The sequence below is a fragment of the Colias eurytheme genome, chromosome 5, assembly GCF_061535395.1.
Source record: "Colias eurytheme isolate Ceu_HAF_F1 chromosome 5, ilColEury1 Martin Lab GWU primary, whole genome shotgun sequence".
Classification (NCBI taxonomy): Eukaryota; Metazoa; Arthropoda; class Insecta; order Lepidoptera; family Pieridae; genus Colias; species Colias eurytheme.
This window is the reverse complement of record NC_142984.1, coordinates 2,019,340-2,039,423: the sequence shown is the minus strand read 5'-3', so window position 1 is coordinate 2,039,423 and position 20,084 is coordinate 2,019,340. Positions and strand designations below refer to the sequence as shown.

At 33.9% G+C, this 20,084-nt stretch overlaps 3 protein-coding genes across 3 annotated transcripts in view; 2 read left to right on the top strand and 1 right to left on the bottom strand.

Annotated features, from left to right (window-relative positions):
• Window positions 1-537: 537 nt before the first annotated feature.
• Window positions 538-5,676, top strand: LOC149908308 (peroxisomal membrane protein 11C-like). The gene is made up of 4 exons (XM_090101725.1): window positions 538-871; window positions 1,286-1,450; window positions 2,209-2,396; window positions 3,419-5,676. The coding sequence occupies exons 1-4, from the start codon at window positions 812-814 to the stop codon at window positions 3,693-3,695; spliced, it is 690 nt and encodes a 229-aa protein (XP_089957851.1). The 5' UTR covers window positions 538-811; the 3' UTR covers window positions 3,696-5,676.
• Window positions 5,677-6,828: 1,152 nt separating this feature from the next.
• Window positions 6,829-9,150, top strand: LOC149908307 (peroxisomal membrane protein 11C-like). The gene is made up of 4 exons (XM_090101630.1): window positions 6,829-6,885; window positions 7,594-7,758; window positions 8,385-8,569; window positions 8,797-9,150. The coding sequence occupies exons 1-4, from the start codon at window positions 6,829-6,831 to the stop codon at window positions 9,050-9,052; spliced, it is 663 nt and encodes a 220-aa protein (XP_089957756.1). The 3' UTR covers window positions 9,053-9,150.
• A 766-nt stretch (window positions 9,151-9,916) lies between these two features.
• Window positions 9,917-20,084, bottom strand: part of Epg5 (ectopic P-granules autophagy protein 5) — a 40,984-nt gene continuing 30,816 nt past the window's right edge. Inside the window, exons 28-39 of the mRNA XM_090101724.1 lie at window positions 19,871-20,032; window positions 17,468-17,636; window positions 16,187-16,348; window positions 15,680-15,861; window positions 15,102-15,266; window positions 14,399-14,526; window positions 13,771-13,949; window positions 13,111-13,208; window positions 12,619-12,745; window positions 11,860-12,043; window positions 10,827-11,102; window positions 9,917-10,354 (exon numbers count right to left, since the gene is read on the bottom strand). Coding sequence (XP_089957850.1) covers window positions 10,126-10,354; window positions 10,827-11,102; window positions 11,860-12,043; window positions 12,619-12,745; window positions 13,111-13,208; window positions 13,771-13,949; window positions 14,399-14,526; window positions 15,102-15,266; window positions 15,680-15,861; window positions 16,187-16,348; window positions 17,468-17,636; window positions 19,871-20,032 — 2,061 coding nt within the window. The 3' untranslated portion in view covers window positions 9,917-10,125. The remainder of the gene's footprint in view (window positions 10,355-10,826; window positions 11,103-11,859; window positions 12,044-12,618; window positions 12,746-13,110; window positions 13,209-13,770; window positions 13,950-14,398; window positions 14,527-15,101; window positions 15,267-15,679; window positions 15,862-16,186; window positions 16,349-17,467; window positions 17,637-19,870; window positions 20,033-20,084) is intronic.

Below are 20,084 nucleotides of genomic sequence, written 5' to 3'. Positions count from 1 at the left end.
AAAATTCATAGAGTTAGCAAGTTTTGCGTCGTGCATTGTGTATGACCTTGTCGGGACGTACGTCAAGATGGACCGTGAATACGACGCTTAACCTCATTAATGTGTAATTAAAGTGGTATACATAATAATTGGTTGAAAAATGTTTACGGTTATTTTAAGTAATTTGGATTGTTTGTTTTTACCTTCATCCATACTTATATTTATTTATTTAACACAATTTGAATTAGCTTTGATTATTTCGAAAAAACTACAATGAAACGAAAGCTTTAATTTTTTTTCCAACAATTAATAATTATATCGATAAATCGATTGCACGCATCAATTCACGCGCATTACTTTTTCTAGTGCTCGATTGTGCGAAGCGTTGCTGTAGTTGGAACATTCAACGTTAAGCGTCATTATGCCGCATAATGCGCTCTAGTGCTGTAATTGGAAAACGGGGATATTTTTCATTTAAAAACGTCGTGTCAGTGCTACGTCATACCAATGTCAAAAATGTCATTTCGCAAAGGCATTTTGACATTTTTCTAATTTGGATTTTGGTATTTGGTGAATGTTGCGGTCGGTTGTATAAATTGTGTTTCTACTGACGACATCGCGTAACATATGTTTGATTGGTTCAATTAGAATGTCGTTCACGTTGAACTTATAATTGAACTCGCGCACCTTTCGAAATCAAGGTCTCGCTTCCACGTGGAGTATGGGAAAATGTTTTATTTATCAAACAGAAGCTCTTATCAATAGACGTGTGCGATTTTTCGCAGGCGATACGTTATCAGTGAATTGATATATCAAATCATATGTTTTAAAAATGTCGACTGTGTTAGAAGATGTGTGCGAACTTTTGGATAGTTACAATGGAAGAGACAAGGTAAAGTATGCGGATATCTTAACTTGTTCACCCTTGATATTTGCAAATTAAACAGGAAATAGTTGTCCCATAGTTCAAACTAGTATCTGCGGTATTATTAGATTTTTACATGCTAAAATGTATGCAACACCTTTACAATTTAAGTTATTCATGTACATATTTAAAAATTTAATTTTATAGTTACTGCAGATTTTTTTTGAACCTGTATATTTTTATTACACACATAAATCAAGGAAAAAAGTTTTGGCCTAGTATGTTAATTAATAAGATAAAAATTATAATTACTAATTATTTAGTAATTACCTATGCTCATTATTAAATATAAGGAACTAATTACAAATTTTATACTTAAGACATTCTAAGCCTAAAGAACTTAAAATTAGAATTAAAGTTGGTATTTCTTTTAAATTTCAGGTAGTCCGTCTAGCATGTTACACATTCAAGTTATATGGATGCATCAAGGGAGACAAGCCATGGCAAACCGCTGGGTCTCGCCTCTCCAATGCAAGGATGATGTTAAGGCTGTTTGACGATATCCCTATGATGAGACACACTTATAACTATGGCTTTGGCAAACATGTAAGTAATAAATTAAAAAACTAAAGTTAAAGTCTAGTATTTTTTTTAATGATATAATTAACATATAATTATTTTAAATTTTTAGTCTAGTATTAATTTGTTAAATGATGGAATTTATGTATAATTATTGTAGATTTAAATTTATATTACAAAAGCAAACATTTACTATCAATAGAATTATACTTTATCATTTAACCGTAATACCGTGTAACTACATATTCGCATAAAACGGTAGCGTAAGTCGGGGTATTATAATAAATAAATATTTCAGGACAATTTTCACACACGGCACAATCTGATCTCATACTAAGCTTTCGCTTGTGTTATGGAAACCAGATGGCTGATAAACAAGCAAACATCTATGTTCATCACACAAATATTTGCCCCGGGTGGGAATCGAACCCACAACCTCTGGCTTGGAAGGCAGGGCCAGTGCCAACCAAGCCAACCAGTCAGTCATATTACTGTGTATTTCTTCTTTATAAATTAAATTTTCTTCCATTATTTAATAAGTCTAGTCACAATAGAATATTAATTATTTAAAACTCCCTAAAAATAAGAGAAACAGAATCATACAGGTCCATATTACGTTGACTTTCATTCATTTGCAAATGCTATAAATAACTGTAATAGTAAAATTTTATTACTTATATTTAATTTTTTATTTATAAATTATCTAACCTTTGCCTCTAATACTGATATTATCATGTTGCAATTACACCTTTGACATCGATAAAAATGATAAAAATTTATTACAGGAGTCATCAAAAATAGCAGCGACTCTTGGGGTGTTAGCAAATTGTGTGGACCAAATGTTTCTCCCAGTGGAGAAAGCGTGTTGGTTACATGATGTGGGGATTCTTAAGCTGACTCCTGATGTAGCGAATAAATTAGAAGTGTTCAGCACGGCTCTGTGGGCTGCTAGCTTGTATATTTCACTAATACAGTAAGTAGTTTTACAAGAAATTTTGAATTGAAACTTCTTTATCGGGGTTGGACAAAAATTCAGTTTAACATTTTTGCGTTACGCCGTACGCGTGACATTTTTGCGTTACGCCATACTCGTGACATTTTTAAGGTCATAAAGTCACGCATACATTTTTTTAATATATTTTGAATTTTTTCTATGGATTACTTAGTAGGTGAGATTGTTGATCGCATGGCAGTATAAGGTGAAAGTTCGACTCGTTCGAATCCTCTCTTGTGTATTTTAAAATTGCATTTAATGCTTAACTTGAAATAATGTATATGTTTTTAGCATGGTATTGAAAAGAATACCTAGTGCATTACACTATGAAGTGTGTAATAAAAATTAAAAACTATTATGTGAATGCATGATTAAATTCGAAAATTATCTTGTTTTTAAAACGATAATATCAGTTTACATTCAGTTTTTTTTTAAGGTTATATTATCTTCTAATTAGTAGTTTTTTATTTGATTATTTCATAAAAGATAATTAGATAATATTTTGATTACTAAAAAGCAATTCATACAATTCTGCAGTTTTGCATTATATCTATTAAGTATTAACATTAATCTAAATAAGCCAAAATGTAACTGTGTTAACTGTGTTCATAATAATTTGAATATTTATAAATGTGGTTTCATAATTGACATGTAATAAACAACTACTTTCAATCATGCTCAAATTTGTCCAAAGCAAAACTCTGCCTACCCGTGTATGAGGAAGAGTTTTTGTTATGTGTTATAAATCCTGCAATAGACTTTGAACATTACTGCCTGGAAATAAGGTTTTAATTTCAGTAAAATATGGTACCAATTTTACAATACCGGTCACCCCTTTTTATGGCGAGATTATGCGATTGTAAGTATTTGTTATTGTGATTCATGCTACAAATCATCTGCTATACCATCTGCTAATTCCGAGATACCGATTTTTCTATCCTTAAAATTTATCAAAAATTCATAAATTGTAAACGAATGAAACACAATATACATTATTTCAGAAACTTCCGTTCACTCCGACATCTCTGGTGGTCTCGGGATTGCCTCCAAAGTACGGAAGACGTCAGCGAAGCGATGCGGAAAGTTGATATACGCCTAGCCCTACAAATAATTACAGCTGGGAAGTTGTTCCTGGATATAACCCATGCGGTTAGCTGTTTACCCGCTGGGTGGTTGTGGGGAGAAAAAATTGGTTCGACTAAAGTAGCAGCAATCGCTACCACCTCTTCTGTGATCGGTATTGCGATGTATTTCGCGAGGAAACGACTGCTCAAATAAATAATTAAAATAGTGAGTGACTGTGAATAGTGAAGTGATAATAATGGTTCTTGCCAGAAAGTGGGGGTTGTAAAGGAGGTTATGACATGAGATTTTAATGTTTAGTTTCTTTGTTTACCAATTCATGGCGGTAACAGGGTTGAGTATTTGCGCACACAAATTTTATTTTGTAAATAGTTTGTGATTATGTTTTGGTGTCATAGTGACAATAAACTGATAATTAATCTGAGTTAAACCTTAAAGTTTTAAATAATTTGAAATTGTATAAATGTTTGAATTGTTTATTTGAAACAAAGAATTTGAGCATTTTGCACTTGTATATACAATTTTATCTGAAAAAGGTATTACGAGGTTGTTATATTTGTAAATATTATATTTATTTGTATCTGTTTTTCAATACATTTAAAAATGACGAAATTATTTTTTTAATGGGCAAATGTTATTGATTTTTACGATTATAGATTAAAAAAACGCTTTTCATCAAACAAACTGGCCTGCATCATTTTCAGCATTGAAACTATTAATAAACTAGACTCATAATCGACTATTAAAACGTCGTCAAAAAATGTACGATCGGCGTTATATAGATATCAATAGTACATTAATTTAAATAAACACTTTATTATGTTGAAAGTCTACGCCTAGGCCGTAGGCAGAGTTTTGCTTGTCGCGGAAGAATTCCAACCAATACCCGCGGCCATCAATAATCATCAGGCCCCGGAATCACAGACACAATAGAAAATCTATTGTGTCGTGGCCCGATCGGGCCGTTCGGGGCTCAATGGGTTAAAGCGGCTCGACGGAACACAGTGGGGTTTTAGTCGGTAAAAATCCTATATAACCCACGGCTTCTTCCCCGGGAGCCGTGGGTACCTGGAAGATTTCCCCACTTATAATAAAAGGCAGAGTTTTGCTTGTCGCGGAAGAATTGCAACCAATACCCGCGGCCCCATCATTAAAGCGGCTCGACGGAACACGGTGTGGGGTTTTAGTCAGTAAGAATCCGACATAACCCACGGCTCCTTCCCCGGGGGCCGTGGGTATCTGGAAGATTTCCCCACTTAAAAAAAGGCAGAGTTTTGCTTGTCGCGGAAGAATTGCAACCAATACCCGCGGCCCCATCATTAAAGCGGCTCGACGGAACACGGTGGGGTTTTAGTCAGTAAGAATCCGACATAACCCACGGCTTCTTCCCCGGGAGCCGTGGGTACCTGGAAGATTTCCCCACTTAAAAAAAAGGCAGAGTTTTGCTTGTCGCGGAAGAATTGCAACCAATACCCGCGGCCTCATCATTAAAGCGGCTCGACGGAACACGGTGGGGTTTTAGTCAGTAAGAATCCGACATAACCCATGGCTCCTTCCCCTGGGGCCGTGGGTATCTGGAAGATTTCCCCACTTAAAAAAAAAGGCAGAGTTTTGCTTCGGATGACTTTTTAATGTGATTGTGAGTCTAGTTGTTTATAGTATGTCAAATCTTTAAAGAATATAAGTGCTGATAGTGATTCAGGTTTGGGATCGTTAGGCATAGTAATCTGCTGGTGTCAGGATAGGAAAAATTTGGGTATAGGAAAGTTCGAGCGGAAATCGAGTTATTATTAAGATGAAATTAACCATAAACAGAAATTCTCAGTATATAATATTCCTTCCATTATCTTATCTTCCAGTAATATACAAAGTATAGAAAAAGGCTTTTTACAAACGCGTAAACAAATATTCGATATAAGGAAGAATGTGGCTTAAACTTAAGGTACTTAATTGTAATATATTATTGTAATGCGGGTTCTATGTATTATATAGATATTTTACCTTAATATATCACAATATGATTACATAATATAGTCGTCAATAACAATATAAAATGTTCCTTATTACGTGTTGTGTATTTCCCATGGTACAAAATTGTATATATATTTATTCCTACAAACTTAATGTATTGAAAGGTACCTGTATGAAACTGATTATAAATAAATTTTTATAATTATTATTTTTTGTGTTTAAATTGCTATAACTGTATGCAGTGTTTGAATGTGCATTTTTATAGTATAAATTGTATACATAAGTTACCCCGAATAAGATGAAAATGTAATTTTTGTTATAATTTTTTTACATTTTAACAAAGTATTCAATTAAAGGAGATATTGATTATAATAAAATTTCTATAATATCTTGAACCAAATGAAATCCAATTGTATTGCACATTGGTTTCAATAATAAATTTGACTTTTCTCACATGTATTCAAATCTTTCTAAGTATTTCATAGTATTTTGACGATATTATCTATTATCACAGAAATATTTAGAACTTTGGGTTAGCCATTAAAATTAATGCAATTACCTACATTCCAAGCCTATGGAAGTGATTTTTTTAAACCGGATATAGAATTTAGAATGTGCGGCCTCACTTCTAAGGAAGTGTAAGTAATATTTATTTATGGTAGATAACTTCAGGGTCACCTCTCTTTATAAGGTCAATAAAAGTCGTATATAAGTATATAACCTGCATTTATTTGCACATACTAGGCGGAAAATTAAACTAACATTTATTCATGAATATGTTCTTTATTATAACTTCAAATGCCAATGTATCAGAACAGATGAATTAATTTGAAAACATTAATTCAGTAGGTATAAAGCTTAGTTATAAAAATAAAGTCTACGGTAGTCTAGAATCATAGAATAATAGGTAGTATGTGCTTATTTTCAAACATCTTAAACGTTATATATAAAAAGCTATTCAAACAGATTACAGAAGTAGGTATCGTTAAAAATACTGAACCGATTTTGGTGGAATCACGATGTTGCAAAGTTGGAGTATCAAGAAAATGTTGGAGAGTAAACAATAACTGACATCCAATATTCAGTATAAGAAAATAAAAATACAATTATATAGAGAGCATACAGAATTACGAAACTGCTTAATTTTTATCACATAATATACTGCAGAGTGCTCCATCGGTGGCAAAATTTAATTAATCCAATGTCATCTAACAAATAACTATACGTCGATATAATGAAATCCTAGTAAAGCATATCACGAATTACTTATGAATTTTTGATAAAAATTCGGCTATCGTTTATTATCTAATCATATTTTGGATAGAGTTAAATTCGCTCAGTGTATCGTGTTGCCGCCATGGATTTGGTCAACGAGCTGTGTGATCTGCTGCAGTCACATGCGAGTCGGGATAAAGTAAGTGACCACCTAAGATGATACCTTTAAAGATTAGGATTTGATTTAACGTTGGAACGAAATGAGTCGAAGTTCTGAATCTGAGTACTTCAATTCTACTTCAATTTATCAATGAATACTACGTTGATATATAACAAACTACAGTACAGATTAGTCTAATACTGTATGAGCATAACATTTCAATCCGAAGCTTAGCCGAAAGGTCAAAAGTAAAAGCTGTCACCCGCGGATTCGCTTGCATTGTCAAAGGAAATTCCTATCTAGCCTCCTAACTATATTTAGGCATAAAAATCATACCTAGTCACTCCATTGTTATGTGAAAGAAATACAAACAAACAAACATTTGAACATATAAGGATAATAATTATGATTTTCAAAAACACTTCCGACAACTTAACGTACGTAACGTTAAGTTGTCGAAATGTAAGATTTTGACTTAGACTTAATATTTGAAGATTACGACTCATAAACGGCTTGACCGATTTTAATGAAACTTATGTCTTTGAGAATTGTTAATTCGACCACGAGCGCAGCCGTGAGCCAGTTATACCTATGTCGAAATTAATTGCAACATTGTAAGATTTACAAGTATAGTTTGAGTAGCCTATTTGCACCTGCAGGTTTATGTTAATAATATCGAGCGTTTGCCATTTCAAATATATTTTACTCAATTATTCACACAATTATTAACTTATTCACTACCATCAGGTAGTAGGTCTAACATGCTACACTCTGAAGCTATGGGGCTCCACTTCGAACAAACAGAGCCTGCTAACCGCGAGCGCTCGACTAGCGTCCGCGCGGGCAACTCTACGGCTCTTTGACGATCCTGCTGCGATTAAAGTTCTTCAAACTTATGGACTTGGAAGACATGTGAGTATAAATGGCTGTATGATTTGGTAAAATAATGAGCAGTTTTCATATTGATATTTTCAGAGACTTGAAAGAATGTCGATACGACTCATAAATCAAAATACCACATAGCCGATTGATAATAATATTGTATGAAGAATTCTGAATGTTCGTACGTAGCCTGTAGGTACTTACATCTTTTATCCAAACATTATTCAATTCTCATAACCAAGATTAAGTTTTATATATATAAACGAATTATCTTAGATGTAGTGGATGAAGATAGAAATCCGGAAGGAGTACGATTCTATAGTTTGAGATCAATCGACAGCTTATCGTTCACTTATCTCAGTCATTATTTTTTTTTTAATGCTCTTGTCTTGAATCTTATCAATACAACGGTAGGACCATAATGTTGAGTGTTATTCGGTACTTCAAATATTTCGAATCATCCAAATAAATGTTCAGGCTATAAGCACAGTTGGCCATTTTAAAAAACGTATTAAATCAATCAATTAATGGCTATTTATTCGAATGCTTTTAATTTTTTTAGATTAAGTTTATATTTTTTAAGATATATTAGGTAACTATCTTAAATAAAAAATACCTACAGAATTCTTATTAGTATGATATTAAACATAAACTAGGAAGGTCCATGGTGGGGAGCACTAGGAGTGACCAACAGCATCTTCACGTTAGCGTATCTACAAGCTGAGAAACTTATGTGGCTGGTGGACACAGGTGTTTTGAAGATCAAAGAAGAATATGCTACGAATATTCGGACAGCGCATAAGCTGTTCTGGTCACTGTCTGCTTTTGTTGGGTTTTTAAGGTATTTTTTTTTATTTAAATAATCTATAAAGAGTCTCTATTCTGGCAACGATTTCTACTCGGGTACTCAGAATAAGCTCAATAAGCTAACATAAGTTAGCTCAAAGACTATCTTTAAGATACAAGTAATTATTTTATAAATTCTATTATATCAGCGTAAATTTACCTTGCAACGAATCGAACTATAGGTACTATCACTTTTAACGTAGATATAAAAAATGTTGCCAGATCAATCCGCGCTCTCCACATAGCGGCGCAAAATTTAAAGACGAAGCGAACAAAGTGTGCCCCAGCGCGTTTCAGACAAGCAACTCTCACGAGCACCAAGTTTGTGCTGGACATCATACATATAGTCAACTGGTTACCGAAGGGCTGGTTGTGGGGAAGTGCCATGAAGACGTCTCATGCTGCAGCGGTGGCTACTGCTTCTGGGGTTATGGCGTTTGTCATACATTATAATGGGAAGAGGTTGCTTCCTCGGTAGAAATTTAGTGTAATGTCTGATTTATTATGTATTCCTATGTAAATAAATTGAGAGTACGTAACAAAATTCAAAGCACGTCGAAATATGTGAGCCAACTGAAAGCATGATCGCACTATGCTCGTTTAGTTTTTATACATAAATACAGAGATTATATGCAAAACGTGCATTTCTTTATTTTACGAAGGTGAAGTTTTTTGTTTCAGAAGTTGTGTATATTATTTATTTATTTAATTTATTAGGGCCGATTTTTCAATCCTTGGATAAAACTTACCCGTCCAATAAAGTATTACACGATAATATTAAAATGTCACCTGTAAACTGTCAAATACGGGCAATTAGAATACCTTTCATAAATGGTAGTTTAATACGTTATTCGAAGGATAAGTTTTAACCAAGTTTTAACCAAGGATTGAAAAATCAGCCCTTAGGTTTTAATAGATAAGTCTATGTTATTATTTTATATATTATAGTATAGTAGTTAATAAGAATTTATAAATAAAAGATCAAGTTTTGTTTTATTTAGTATATAAGGAAAATAATATCCAAAGATCGGAGTGTAACTTGAATTTATGTAAAATGGTTTTATCCTAAGGTTTTATCTAATCTAAATCCTTTTGACATATAGTTTCTTAAGATTTAAGATAAAGAACTTTACGTTGTATAAAATAGTATTTCTTAGATTTACTCTATCCTTGTTGTATATAAAATATTTATATATTTATTTGTATAGCTTAACTTAGCGAACGATGTGTTCGATTCCTTATTTGTAGTTTTTATAATAAGTTAGCCAAATAAATATACTATCATATTTATAATAGAATTCTAGTCATGTATTCATGTTGTGTGAAATAAAACACTGAAATCCAAAATATATTTTATTTATCTTAAAACCTTCCTCTTAAACATATAAAAATCAGTCAACATAATATAAAATTTAACACAAACATACGATATGCCTTTTGCAATGAAAAAAAAAACAATATGCTAAAAATTAACAAAAATATTATATAAATTCGAGACGAAAACTATTATAGTAGGAATATAAAATAAAAAAATTACTAGGAAAAAACAAATTAACTATATTTATCGGCCATTTCCAATTCTTCTTTGAAATAAACTTCTTTCCCTGGATACAACTTATTCGCTAAACGCACTAATTTCTTTAAATCCGGTGTTTTGGCCCACGTGATGACGTCACCGGGATTCGAACCCAGGACTGCGGTTATAGCTGTCTCGTAACTACGCAGTATACTTTCAGAGGGAGATAGAATACATTGTGCGAAACGGCAGAGTGCGCGATGCCTGAAAAAAATAAATGATTTAGACATATTTTGAAGATAATATCAAAACATTTTATAAATTGGCACATAAAGCATTATGTATGAAAGTATTTAAGATTCGAAAGTAATTATGTTTATCTCTTTACACCTTAACCACTGAACAGATTTTGATGAAATTTACAAAACAGTTAGTTTGAGACCTGAGAAAGGACATAGATTTTATTCCAGAAATCGAAAAGGAAAGGGGAATTATACGGGTTTTCCTTTGATGCAAAGGAATGTATGTAATCACTACATAGTATAAAACAAAGTCGCTTTTTCTGTCCCTATGCCCCTTTGTATGCTTAAATCTTTAAAACTACGCAACGGATTTTGATGCGGTTTTTTTTAATAGATAGAGTGAGTCAAGAGGAAGGTTTTAGTATATAGTTTATTAGGTTTTAGACAAAGCGGGCGAAGCTGCGGGTGGTAAGCTAGTAAATAATAATAATCACCTGTGCGTAGGCGCAGGAGTAGACGCCTGTAATGCTACTACTTGTAACAACGATCGTTTCGTATCCAACGCCCATTTATTTATCACCTCCCTCGCAACTCCCCCATACTCCCTTTCCTCCCCACTCCCTTCCACTAAACTGTCTCTTGTCTCTTCTATGTCACTCCTTTCTTCTAAGTCTCTCGAGTCTGTCTTTTCTTTGCCTTCCCCATTTTTGTGTAATGCTAAACGACACGCTACGCATATCCATAACGCAACGATTTCTTCATTTTCAGCACTGGAATAGATAAAAGTATGAACATTAAAGTATTATAAAATACGATATGTATATATATTATATACTAGCTGCGCTACGCGGATTTACCCGCGTGGCTCCGCTCCTGTTAGTCTTAGCGTGATGATATAAGCCTTATAGCCTTCCTCGATAAATGGGCTAAAACAAAAGGTTTCGGTATTTATTGCTTGCAAAGAATTTTTCATTTCGGACCAATAGTTCCCGAGATAAGCGCGTTCAAACAAACAAACTCTTCAGCTTTATAATATTAGTATAGATTGGTCAGGCGTCCGCAATGGATTGTTGGAAAGACACGGATTCGAATCCCGCCTCGTGATCGATTTTTTTATATTCTTTAAAAAATTATAAATACGATATGTTATTAAATCATTGTGTAAATCAAGTTTCTGAACTATGAGCGAATTATAATAGATAATTGAGAGATGAAAATATATAGTCGGTGCAGTGTCATAAAATTTAAAAAATTATAAAAAACTAGATTTCCGCCCGCGGCTTCGCCCGCGTTTGCAAAGGAAAACCCGCATAGTTCCCGTTCCCGTGGGATTTCCGGGATAAAAACTATCCTATGTGTTAATCCAAGTTACCCTCTATATGTGTGCTAAATTTCATTGTAATCGGTTTAGTAGTTTTTACGTGAAAGAGTAACAAACATCCATACATCCATACATCCTTACAAACTTTCGCCTTTATAATATATATTAGATATTAGATACTTTTCATGGTATAAGAATATACTCACAAATGAATCTCCACATTGTTCAACGCCACCATTGTATCGACCAACCGCTCGGGCGTGTGCCTGCCGCGTGTCGCCCGCAGCAGGCCGTAAGCGGCGTGCAAACCGCCGCGTTTTATGCACACGCTCGATTCCCACCACGCGCTGGATGACCAACGTGTCTCTAGTTCTGACCAGCCTGTTGTATCTGTAAAAAAATCATAATTATAAATTATAATTATATCCATACTAATATTATAAATGCGAAAGTAACGCTGTCTGTCTGTTACTCAATCACGCCTAAACTACTGAACCAATTTTCTTGACATTTGGTATGGAGATATTTTGATACCCGAGAAAGGACATAGGCTACTTTTTATCCCGGGAAAATGACGCAATCCCGGAAATCCCACGGGAACGGGAACTATGCGGGTTTTTCTTTGACTGTGCGGGCGAAGCCGCGGGCGGAAAGCTAGTTAGAAAATAAATATTTTAAGGGCCGATTTTTGAATGCTTGGATAAAACTTATTCGTCGAATAATGTATAAAACTACCATTTTAAAAAAGTATTCTAATTGCCCGTATTTGACCGTTTACGTGACATATTAATATTATCGTGTTATACTTTGTTGAACGGATAAGTTTTATCCAAGCATTGAAAAATCGGCCCTAAAAATGATAAATACAATATTTCAATTTCAAAGTTATTTAATATTTTATTGTTTAATCCTGCTTCACGAAAGTTTTATGAAATCTAAAAACCTAAAAAAAACAAAATTCTTACTAGTATCAAGATGTGCTTTAGCCAACCGGTCAGCGAGCGGCAGAAAGTAGTCCAACGCTGTGAGTGTGGCCACTGCACTTAAACTGGCCTTTAGCACGGGTGGTGACGTCATCCATTCTAGGTATACCTGATGATGTACAGGATATTTTAATTGGTTAATTCGTAGTTTACTGAATTACTTATAGGGTGTTCGTGAGACTAGACGATTTAGTAATAATGAACTTTAGTACAGATTGTGAATTTGCTTGTAAAAATGTATATGGCAACATTTGAGGCGTTATAAAATCGAATAAAATAATAAATAGTTGAAAAAAAATATGATGGGGACGTTTTTTATTTATACATATTTGAGAAACATAGAAATCACTTCCTTTTATTTTCCTTATCTGATGGAAATAATACAATAGCTTATCCTATTTTCTTGAAAGAGATTATATTTTTACATTTATCTAATATTTTATTATTTTAAATACTATTAGCGTAAATACTCACCGGGAGAACTATTTTAGCGGCAGGCTCCATACATAATACAACAACAGTTCGACTCAAGATATCTTCTAACTGGCCTTCTTCATTCTCTATGTGAGGAACTGTAAAAAATATATAATTGCATTATATTATTTTTAAATGTACTGATTGATCGGTATACAACAAATAATAAAATAAATACGACCTAAAATAGTTGAATAGAACTGCAAAAGTTTCATACTATGTTACTCTCGTTAGCACAACCTAGTTTACACAAACACATAGAACATTTGTCTAGTGTTAACGAGTGTTTGTATAGAAATACGTCAAAGCCACAGTAACGCAGGGCACTCAAAACGCTGCTGCAACGCGCCGCGTGTGAAGCGCCCTTAGAAGATCCGCTCGATCCATGTAAAATTATCGCTTTAGCACCACAGGACAGTTATCTGGCATGATTATTATTTTTAAATAAGTTAAAAAAAAAATGTCTTCCTGGTTATTCTATGTAGAAACTGCCCGTGGTATTTTACAGTATTTTGACGATTCAAAAGCGCTTCTTAACAAAGTCTAGTTGGATAAATAAACGTTTGAGTTTGTTTTAGTAACAGTGACTATACACACGGTACGCAGTTACCTAGCGCGTGTGAAGTGCCCTTATGTGACTCTACACCAGGACATAGTTACCTAGTTCCGCTACAACTCGCAACAAGCACTTGACAAAGGGCCGCAAGTGCGCGTGTAAGGGCGGCGCCACACCGGCCCGCAGCGCGCACGACACGCCGCTGCAGCGCGCCGAGTGTGAACCGCCCTTATTTTGTAGAGAATTGGGGTAGACGATGAGTTGAGCCGCTGATAGTGCTATGCTGGAAGAGTAAAATAGTACGTTCAAATAACTTTTTTTTTATAGAATAGTATGTTTCTTTATAGAAGTGACTTCCACGCGTCTTGAAGAAAAACAAATTATGTGCTAGGACCTTTTAAAACGTATTTTTTGAAGTGAAACTTCTTTAGTCACTTTAAGAGTAAAATAATTTCAAGGTCGCGTCATTACAGTACCGTCACGTCATGGCGTAAGGAAACGAATTTTTGTAAATTTGAATCTTGGCAAAGAAGTTTCACTTTTGAAACGTGTGCTCGGAATACACGCTCTTTTTTTTAATTTAGTTTTATGTAAAATTTATATTATTTATTATATTTGAAATGATGGTACGTATGCTTAACGTCACTAAATGAAATATAGCTATTAATAAAAAGAAATTTTGTTCCAAAATGAAAATACAAAAAAAACGACAAAACAAAAGTAAATTCTCACCAGAAGTGTGGCAACTCATGGTACGGCATGGCGGGGTTGAAATGCTGCTGGAAGTACTGGTCCAGCAGCTGCTCCAACCCGCTGAGGGGTAATCTCCACCATGGTAACATGCACGCTTGGGAGAGACACTGAAATAAAAGTTTTTGAAGTGAAACTTCTTCATCGGGGTTGGAAAAAAATTTAGTGTAACATTTTTTCGTTACGCGTGACATTTTTACGTTACGCGCCATCTTTTTCTTATCCCTACCACGCGTGATTCGACGTATAATTTTTTTTTTAAATAAGGTCATAAAGAAGTTTCACTTCTTACGTGTGTACACTAGTACACGCACACTTTTTTTTTAATGGAAAGTGAATTATATTGCTTGGATATAAGGTTTACCTTTCTTTGCAAATAATAAAAGTTATAACGAGCGAAAAGGAAATCTGTTGCTTGGACGTAAGGTTTAATTTTTTTTTAATACAGGTTACGATAAGACTAGCGAAAGTAAACTCTGTTACTCCGGTTTAAGGTTTAATTTCCTTTGTAAATAATTAAAGTTAAAACGAGCGAAAGTGAACTCTTTTACTCGGATATAAGGTTTAATGTTCTTTGTTGAATTGAAGTTCGATGTTGGTCATTGTTTCGTTGATAACATATGATGCGTGATTTGTAAAAAATAACAAATATTACTAGACTGTTCGATATCGATATATAACCTACCTCTTGTGAAAACTGCATGTTGTTAGACGTGAACAATGCGAAGAGATTGGCCAACGTTGGCGCCAAGTGTTGGTCCAACACGCCATGCAGCCAAGTGTCAGTGAGCGTGTGATTTAGTGTCACACTACACCATGATGTTATCTCTCTGTCTGATAAAGTGCTTATCTGGAAAAAAGGACATTTCAATCATTTTTATGTTTGATTTTTTACAATAAAGCATGTTGAAATGCGAGTCACAAACGCAAATGTATTTAATTCACAAAATGTAAATATCAATATTTTTTAGATTTTTCCTCTGGCAAGTTCAAGGCAAGCAGTGTTACTACTGTTTATTAACGTACTTTTACTATTCGTTATTACTGCAACCGACTGAACTCTACTGTATTCCGTTGAGCTGTTTTCAGTGGCGCCACGAGATGATAAGAGTATCATCTCGTTCGAAGTGTTGCGGATTGGCAACGCCGCTCACCGTAAAATCTTCTTATTGCTCACTTTCCAAGATAATGTGTTGCGGACTGGCAACGCCGCTCACCGCAAAAGTTTCTTACGGAATGCGACGTTGCCAGTGTTACAGTTACCTGCACGGCCAGCGGCAGACAGGGCGCGCTGTACCACTGGCGCCGCCAGTGCGAGCGGGACAGAGCGCACAGCAGCGCCGACAGCTGCACGCGCGCTTCCTGCGAACTGGCAACGCCGCTCACTGATAGATACGTCTCTATGGACCAGCGCCATACTTCGCTGAGCAACGGTTCCGCAGTACCTGGAATGGAGAAAAGATTTTTTTATAATAATTTTTTATCACGAATTTGTATATCTATATTTCCACGATTGTATAAATTATTAAGTATTAAAATTGGAGAGAAAATGGAAAAAAAATGGATAAATTGCTGTGAGAAAACACCACGAAGGATGGTCAGAAAACCCTGAAAATAGGGTAAGAACATTTTTTTTATAAAATATTAATTTAAAATACACCTAAAGCAATCTTCTTGAAACACACCTAAAAAATTGAACAAAAAAAATTTTGTATTTTTTTTTGTTCATACCCCTTAAAATTCCATCTATACCAGTATTTCCAAACTCACCAGGACAATCCTCCATAACCTGTTGGATACAGGCCACGAACCCCTCCAGCATGAGGGTGTAGACCTCGTCCTCACACGTGGAGGGCAGCAGGGGCGGGAGGGACTGGGGTAGGATCCAGGGTGACCAGGATTCCAGCATGGCTGACCAGGCGTAGAGAGTTACTGCAATTTATAAGTATACTATAGTCCTTTTCATTTAGGATGATTCCTGTGACACTTCATCGTGTTCCGAATTACGTATTTTATGTTTAAAAAGTCAAAATAATTTTAGTGCATAATATTTTTATTTTATGGCGGCATTATTACCAAAAATATAAAAATGAAACATCTTAAGCTTATAAATCAAAAACAGTATTGTTTAGTTTAATATAATGAAAAATAAAATAAAATAACACAAAAATATAATACCTACGCAATTCGTGTACATGAAATGGATCGTTGAAAAATCATAGAGTTGGAAAATCATTTAATCGGCGCCCATCTTGTGATCGTTTGTCAATCGAGTCAATCGTCTGTACGAGTACGTTAGCCTTGTATACAAGTTGCATTTTTATATTGATACTTTACGTGGTATTCTGTTATTTTTACTAATTGTTATTGTTGACTTTTTGTTGCTGTTGTTTGCTAAGTTTCCTTAGTTAATTGTTGGCGAAATGCCGAAAAAACTAATTTTGGTACTTTATTCAAATCGATTTCATTTCCATATAGAATATTATCGATTATCGGAAACAATTGATACGATTTCAGTAACCGACATCTCTACACGTGTCAAAAATCGATGTGTCACAGAACTCATCTTAGGTGGAAAGGACTATAATATTATAAAGCTTAAGAATTTGTTTGTTTGAACGTGCTAATCTCAGTACTGGTCCGATTTGAAAAATTATTTCTGTGTTAGATAGCCCATTTATCGTAATTAGCGGGTAAAACCGTGGGGCACAGCTAGTAGGTATAATCATTAAACAACAGGTCAAAAACTGTTATTTATTTATCGTAACAGAAGAAAAGTGAAACAGAATGATTTGCAAGCATGGTGGCTTATCACGTTGGCATCATTTCACGTTGTATTTTTTTTTATTGTTGCTTATGCATGAGGTTTGTAATTTTTACGCCACAAAAACTTATACGGACGGTCGAATTTCCTACTTTATTCCTGCAACATTTAATTCACATAAACGTATACTTATATAGACGTTCCACAAATTATTAAATAATACTATACTAACTTTCACATTTAGTTTATTTACCCATACATTCAAATTAAATAACAAGTTTATTGACCTCTCTCAGGCGCATAGCTCATATCCACAGCAGCGTTTACAAAGGCCTGTAATAAAGCCGCCAACACGTCGGCCATATGTGTAGCGTAGTGGGGGAACATTTCCCTATTGGTGGAAGTCTTTCTAGCTTCCCACCAGATAACGCCTAGCTCACGGAGGAGGTGACCGATCTGGGAATAAGAAAAAGTAGGTTATCACGGAAAATATTCAATAAGGTTTTTTTTGATGGACAATTGAGTATTTGAATTAAATTTTTTTTTTGTGATAAATGGAAAGATTATATATTAGTTTTATAACAAAACTGTTTTTATTTTTATTTTTTTTGCAATAATTCAAAAGTTATTTCAAAATAAAAATTTAGTCTTTGAATCCAGTACCGAAGACACGCCGACAACTCCCGAAGCGTCACCCGAGCGCGTGTGACGTCATAATGTTAGTTTTCACTCATTGCAGTTGATAGAAAATTAAATATAGTTTGAAAAACTAAACAGGATAAAAAGATAAATTCATGAAATTATTGTATTTTTACCGGGTTTTTATAAGTACAGTAGCACCTCGTTAAGTCGAACCTCGATAAGTCAAAAACCTCCAAATCTCGAAAAAATGTCTTGTTCCCTTCCCTTCAAACCCGAAAACCTCTATTACTTGAAATTTTGTCCCTCTGTTAGTCGAAATAATCACCGAGTCCCTCCAAGCCATTTTGGTACATATTTTCACTCTATACCTCGAAAAATCAAATTTGACCTCTGTATCTCGAACATAGCAACGTTTTATTTTACAACCTTTATAACTTGATGATTTGGAATTTATTACCTCTATTGTTCGAACAAAAATAAGTTACCGACTTTAAGAATTTGCCGACAGTGCAAGTACACTATTGTTTCTTAGAAAAAACCGATACTAATGATTAAGATGACATAGAAGACGTGAATAGTACATGCGCTCCATGGGTTTCCATCAAAGAGACAAGAACCGCATTGAATACCTTACGAAATTTTATAAAGCAAACCAGTATCTTTGAAAAAGAAGAATTTTCTGCTCTTTATAGATTATAAAATGCTAGAGAACAACCAAATTATCTAAAGCAAAAAAAATACTGACTTTTTAATGCCATATTTTTTATTTTAAAATGATTTGAAATAATGTTGATTTTTAATAAAAAAAAAACATGTTTGTGACCTCTGCAAGTTGAATTTTAATTTATTTTACCTCTCTAACTCAAAATTTATAAGAATAAACCTCAAACTCTTTATGTCGAATCAAAATCCGCCTAAGTCGAAATCCTCCATAAGTTGAAAACTCTATAACTCGAATTTTTTGGCGTCTCCCTTGATATTCGACTTATAGAGGTGCTACTGTATACAAAATTTAAATTAAATCCGTCGGTTTATAGTGGGTCTAAATCGAATCGAAAGGAGAATTGGTTACATACAAACATATGTTTTAAGCTGATCCTGGCGATCCTTATCAGGATAAATTTATGATATTATTGTATTGTCATCGGACCTTGATAAGTGTTCAAAATTTGAACAAAATCCGTCGGTTTTAAGTGGGTCAAAATCGAGTCGAAACTTCGAAAGGAGTCGGTTACATACAAACATACAGGTGAAGCTAATAAAAGCGTGTTAATAATAAATACAGTGTTTTGATCTATTTAATTTTGTTGTCATTATTAAATTACATATTAATTATATTAATTGTTAATTATATTATTTAAATTTATATTAAAAATGGCGAACCTCAAAAGTTATCGTTTTGTACCATTATGTACGAATACTACAAAGGCAACTCCTGACAAAAATCGGTGATCATAAATATATCAACATCAAGAATATTATTCGTAACTAACTAACTAATTCGGAACCAACTAACAAATCGTATGTAAACGCTATGTACTGCAGTTAATAATAGCTATAACATTATGACGTCACAACTGTGGTGACCAGTCATGGCGCGTTTTTAGTCACGTGATTCTAACTTAAATTTCATCAATTTTTAATTGCTTATAATTAACGGAATTTTTTTTTGTAAGTTATTTGCATTAAATATCAATATTATTAATAATAAAGTTTTAAAATACATAAAAAAAATCAATAATTTTTTTTAATTCAAATACTCAATTAAATGTGTTATTGGAATTTTAACCCTTAAAAAAAACAATGAAACGATATTAAAGGAATAATAAATATATTTTTTCTTATCATTCAAATACTTCATGCATCAACAAATTTATAAAAAAGCAAAATAATAAAAATAATTTCTTCAAAGTGACTTTTTTTTTTTTAGCTTTTTATCTCATCACTTTCGACTGGGTGGATGGATTTTTAAAAAAATATTTTTATCAATTGATAATTTGACAATTTAGTTTTTTTGCAAAAAAAAAACATATTAATAAACTACCCACTTGATCAAACGTCAACTCGCTGGCTCTGTTCCTTACTACGTTGGCTGCGCAGGCGCAGTACATCGGCGGCAGCGTACAGTGCGCCGCGCGACGCGCAGTTCCACACACGTGCGCGCTCACTTCACGCGCTGTTACTAGTGCGGACGATTGTACGCCTAGCAACTGGTGAAGAATTTGTTTATTGGAAATTTTATTTAGTTATTAAGCTATTGCA

What these genes read in the sequence shown, in the direction of transcription:
- LOC149908307 (XM_090101630.1), top strand. Translation starts at nt 6,829, where the DNA reads ATGGATTTGGTCAACGAGCTGTGTGATCTGCTGCAGTCACATGCGAGT. An exon ending in CACATGCGAGTCGGGATAAA is followed by an intron (nt 6,886 to 7,593) that starts GTAAGTGACCAC and finishes CACTACCATCAG; the next exon opens with GTAGTAGGTCTAACATGCTA. An exon ending in CTTATGGACTTGGAAGACAT is followed by an intron (nt 7,759 to 8,384) that starts GTGAGTATAAAT and finishes AACATAAACTAG; the next exon opens with GAAGGTCCATGGTGGGGAGC.
- LOC149908308 (XM_090101725.1), top strand. Translation starts at nt 812, where the DNA reads ATGTCGACTGTGTTAGAAGATGTGTGCGAACTTTTGGATAGTTACAAT. An exon ending in ACTATGGCTTTGGCAAACAT is followed by an intron (nt 1,451 to 2,208) that starts GTAAGTAATAAA and finishes AATTTATTACAG; the next exon opens with GAGTCATCAAAAATAGCAGC. An exon ending in TTGTATATTTCACTAATACA is followed by an intron (nt 2,397 to 3,418) that starts GTAAGTAGTTTT and finishes ACATTATTTCAG; the next exon opens with AAACTTCCGTTCACTCCGAC.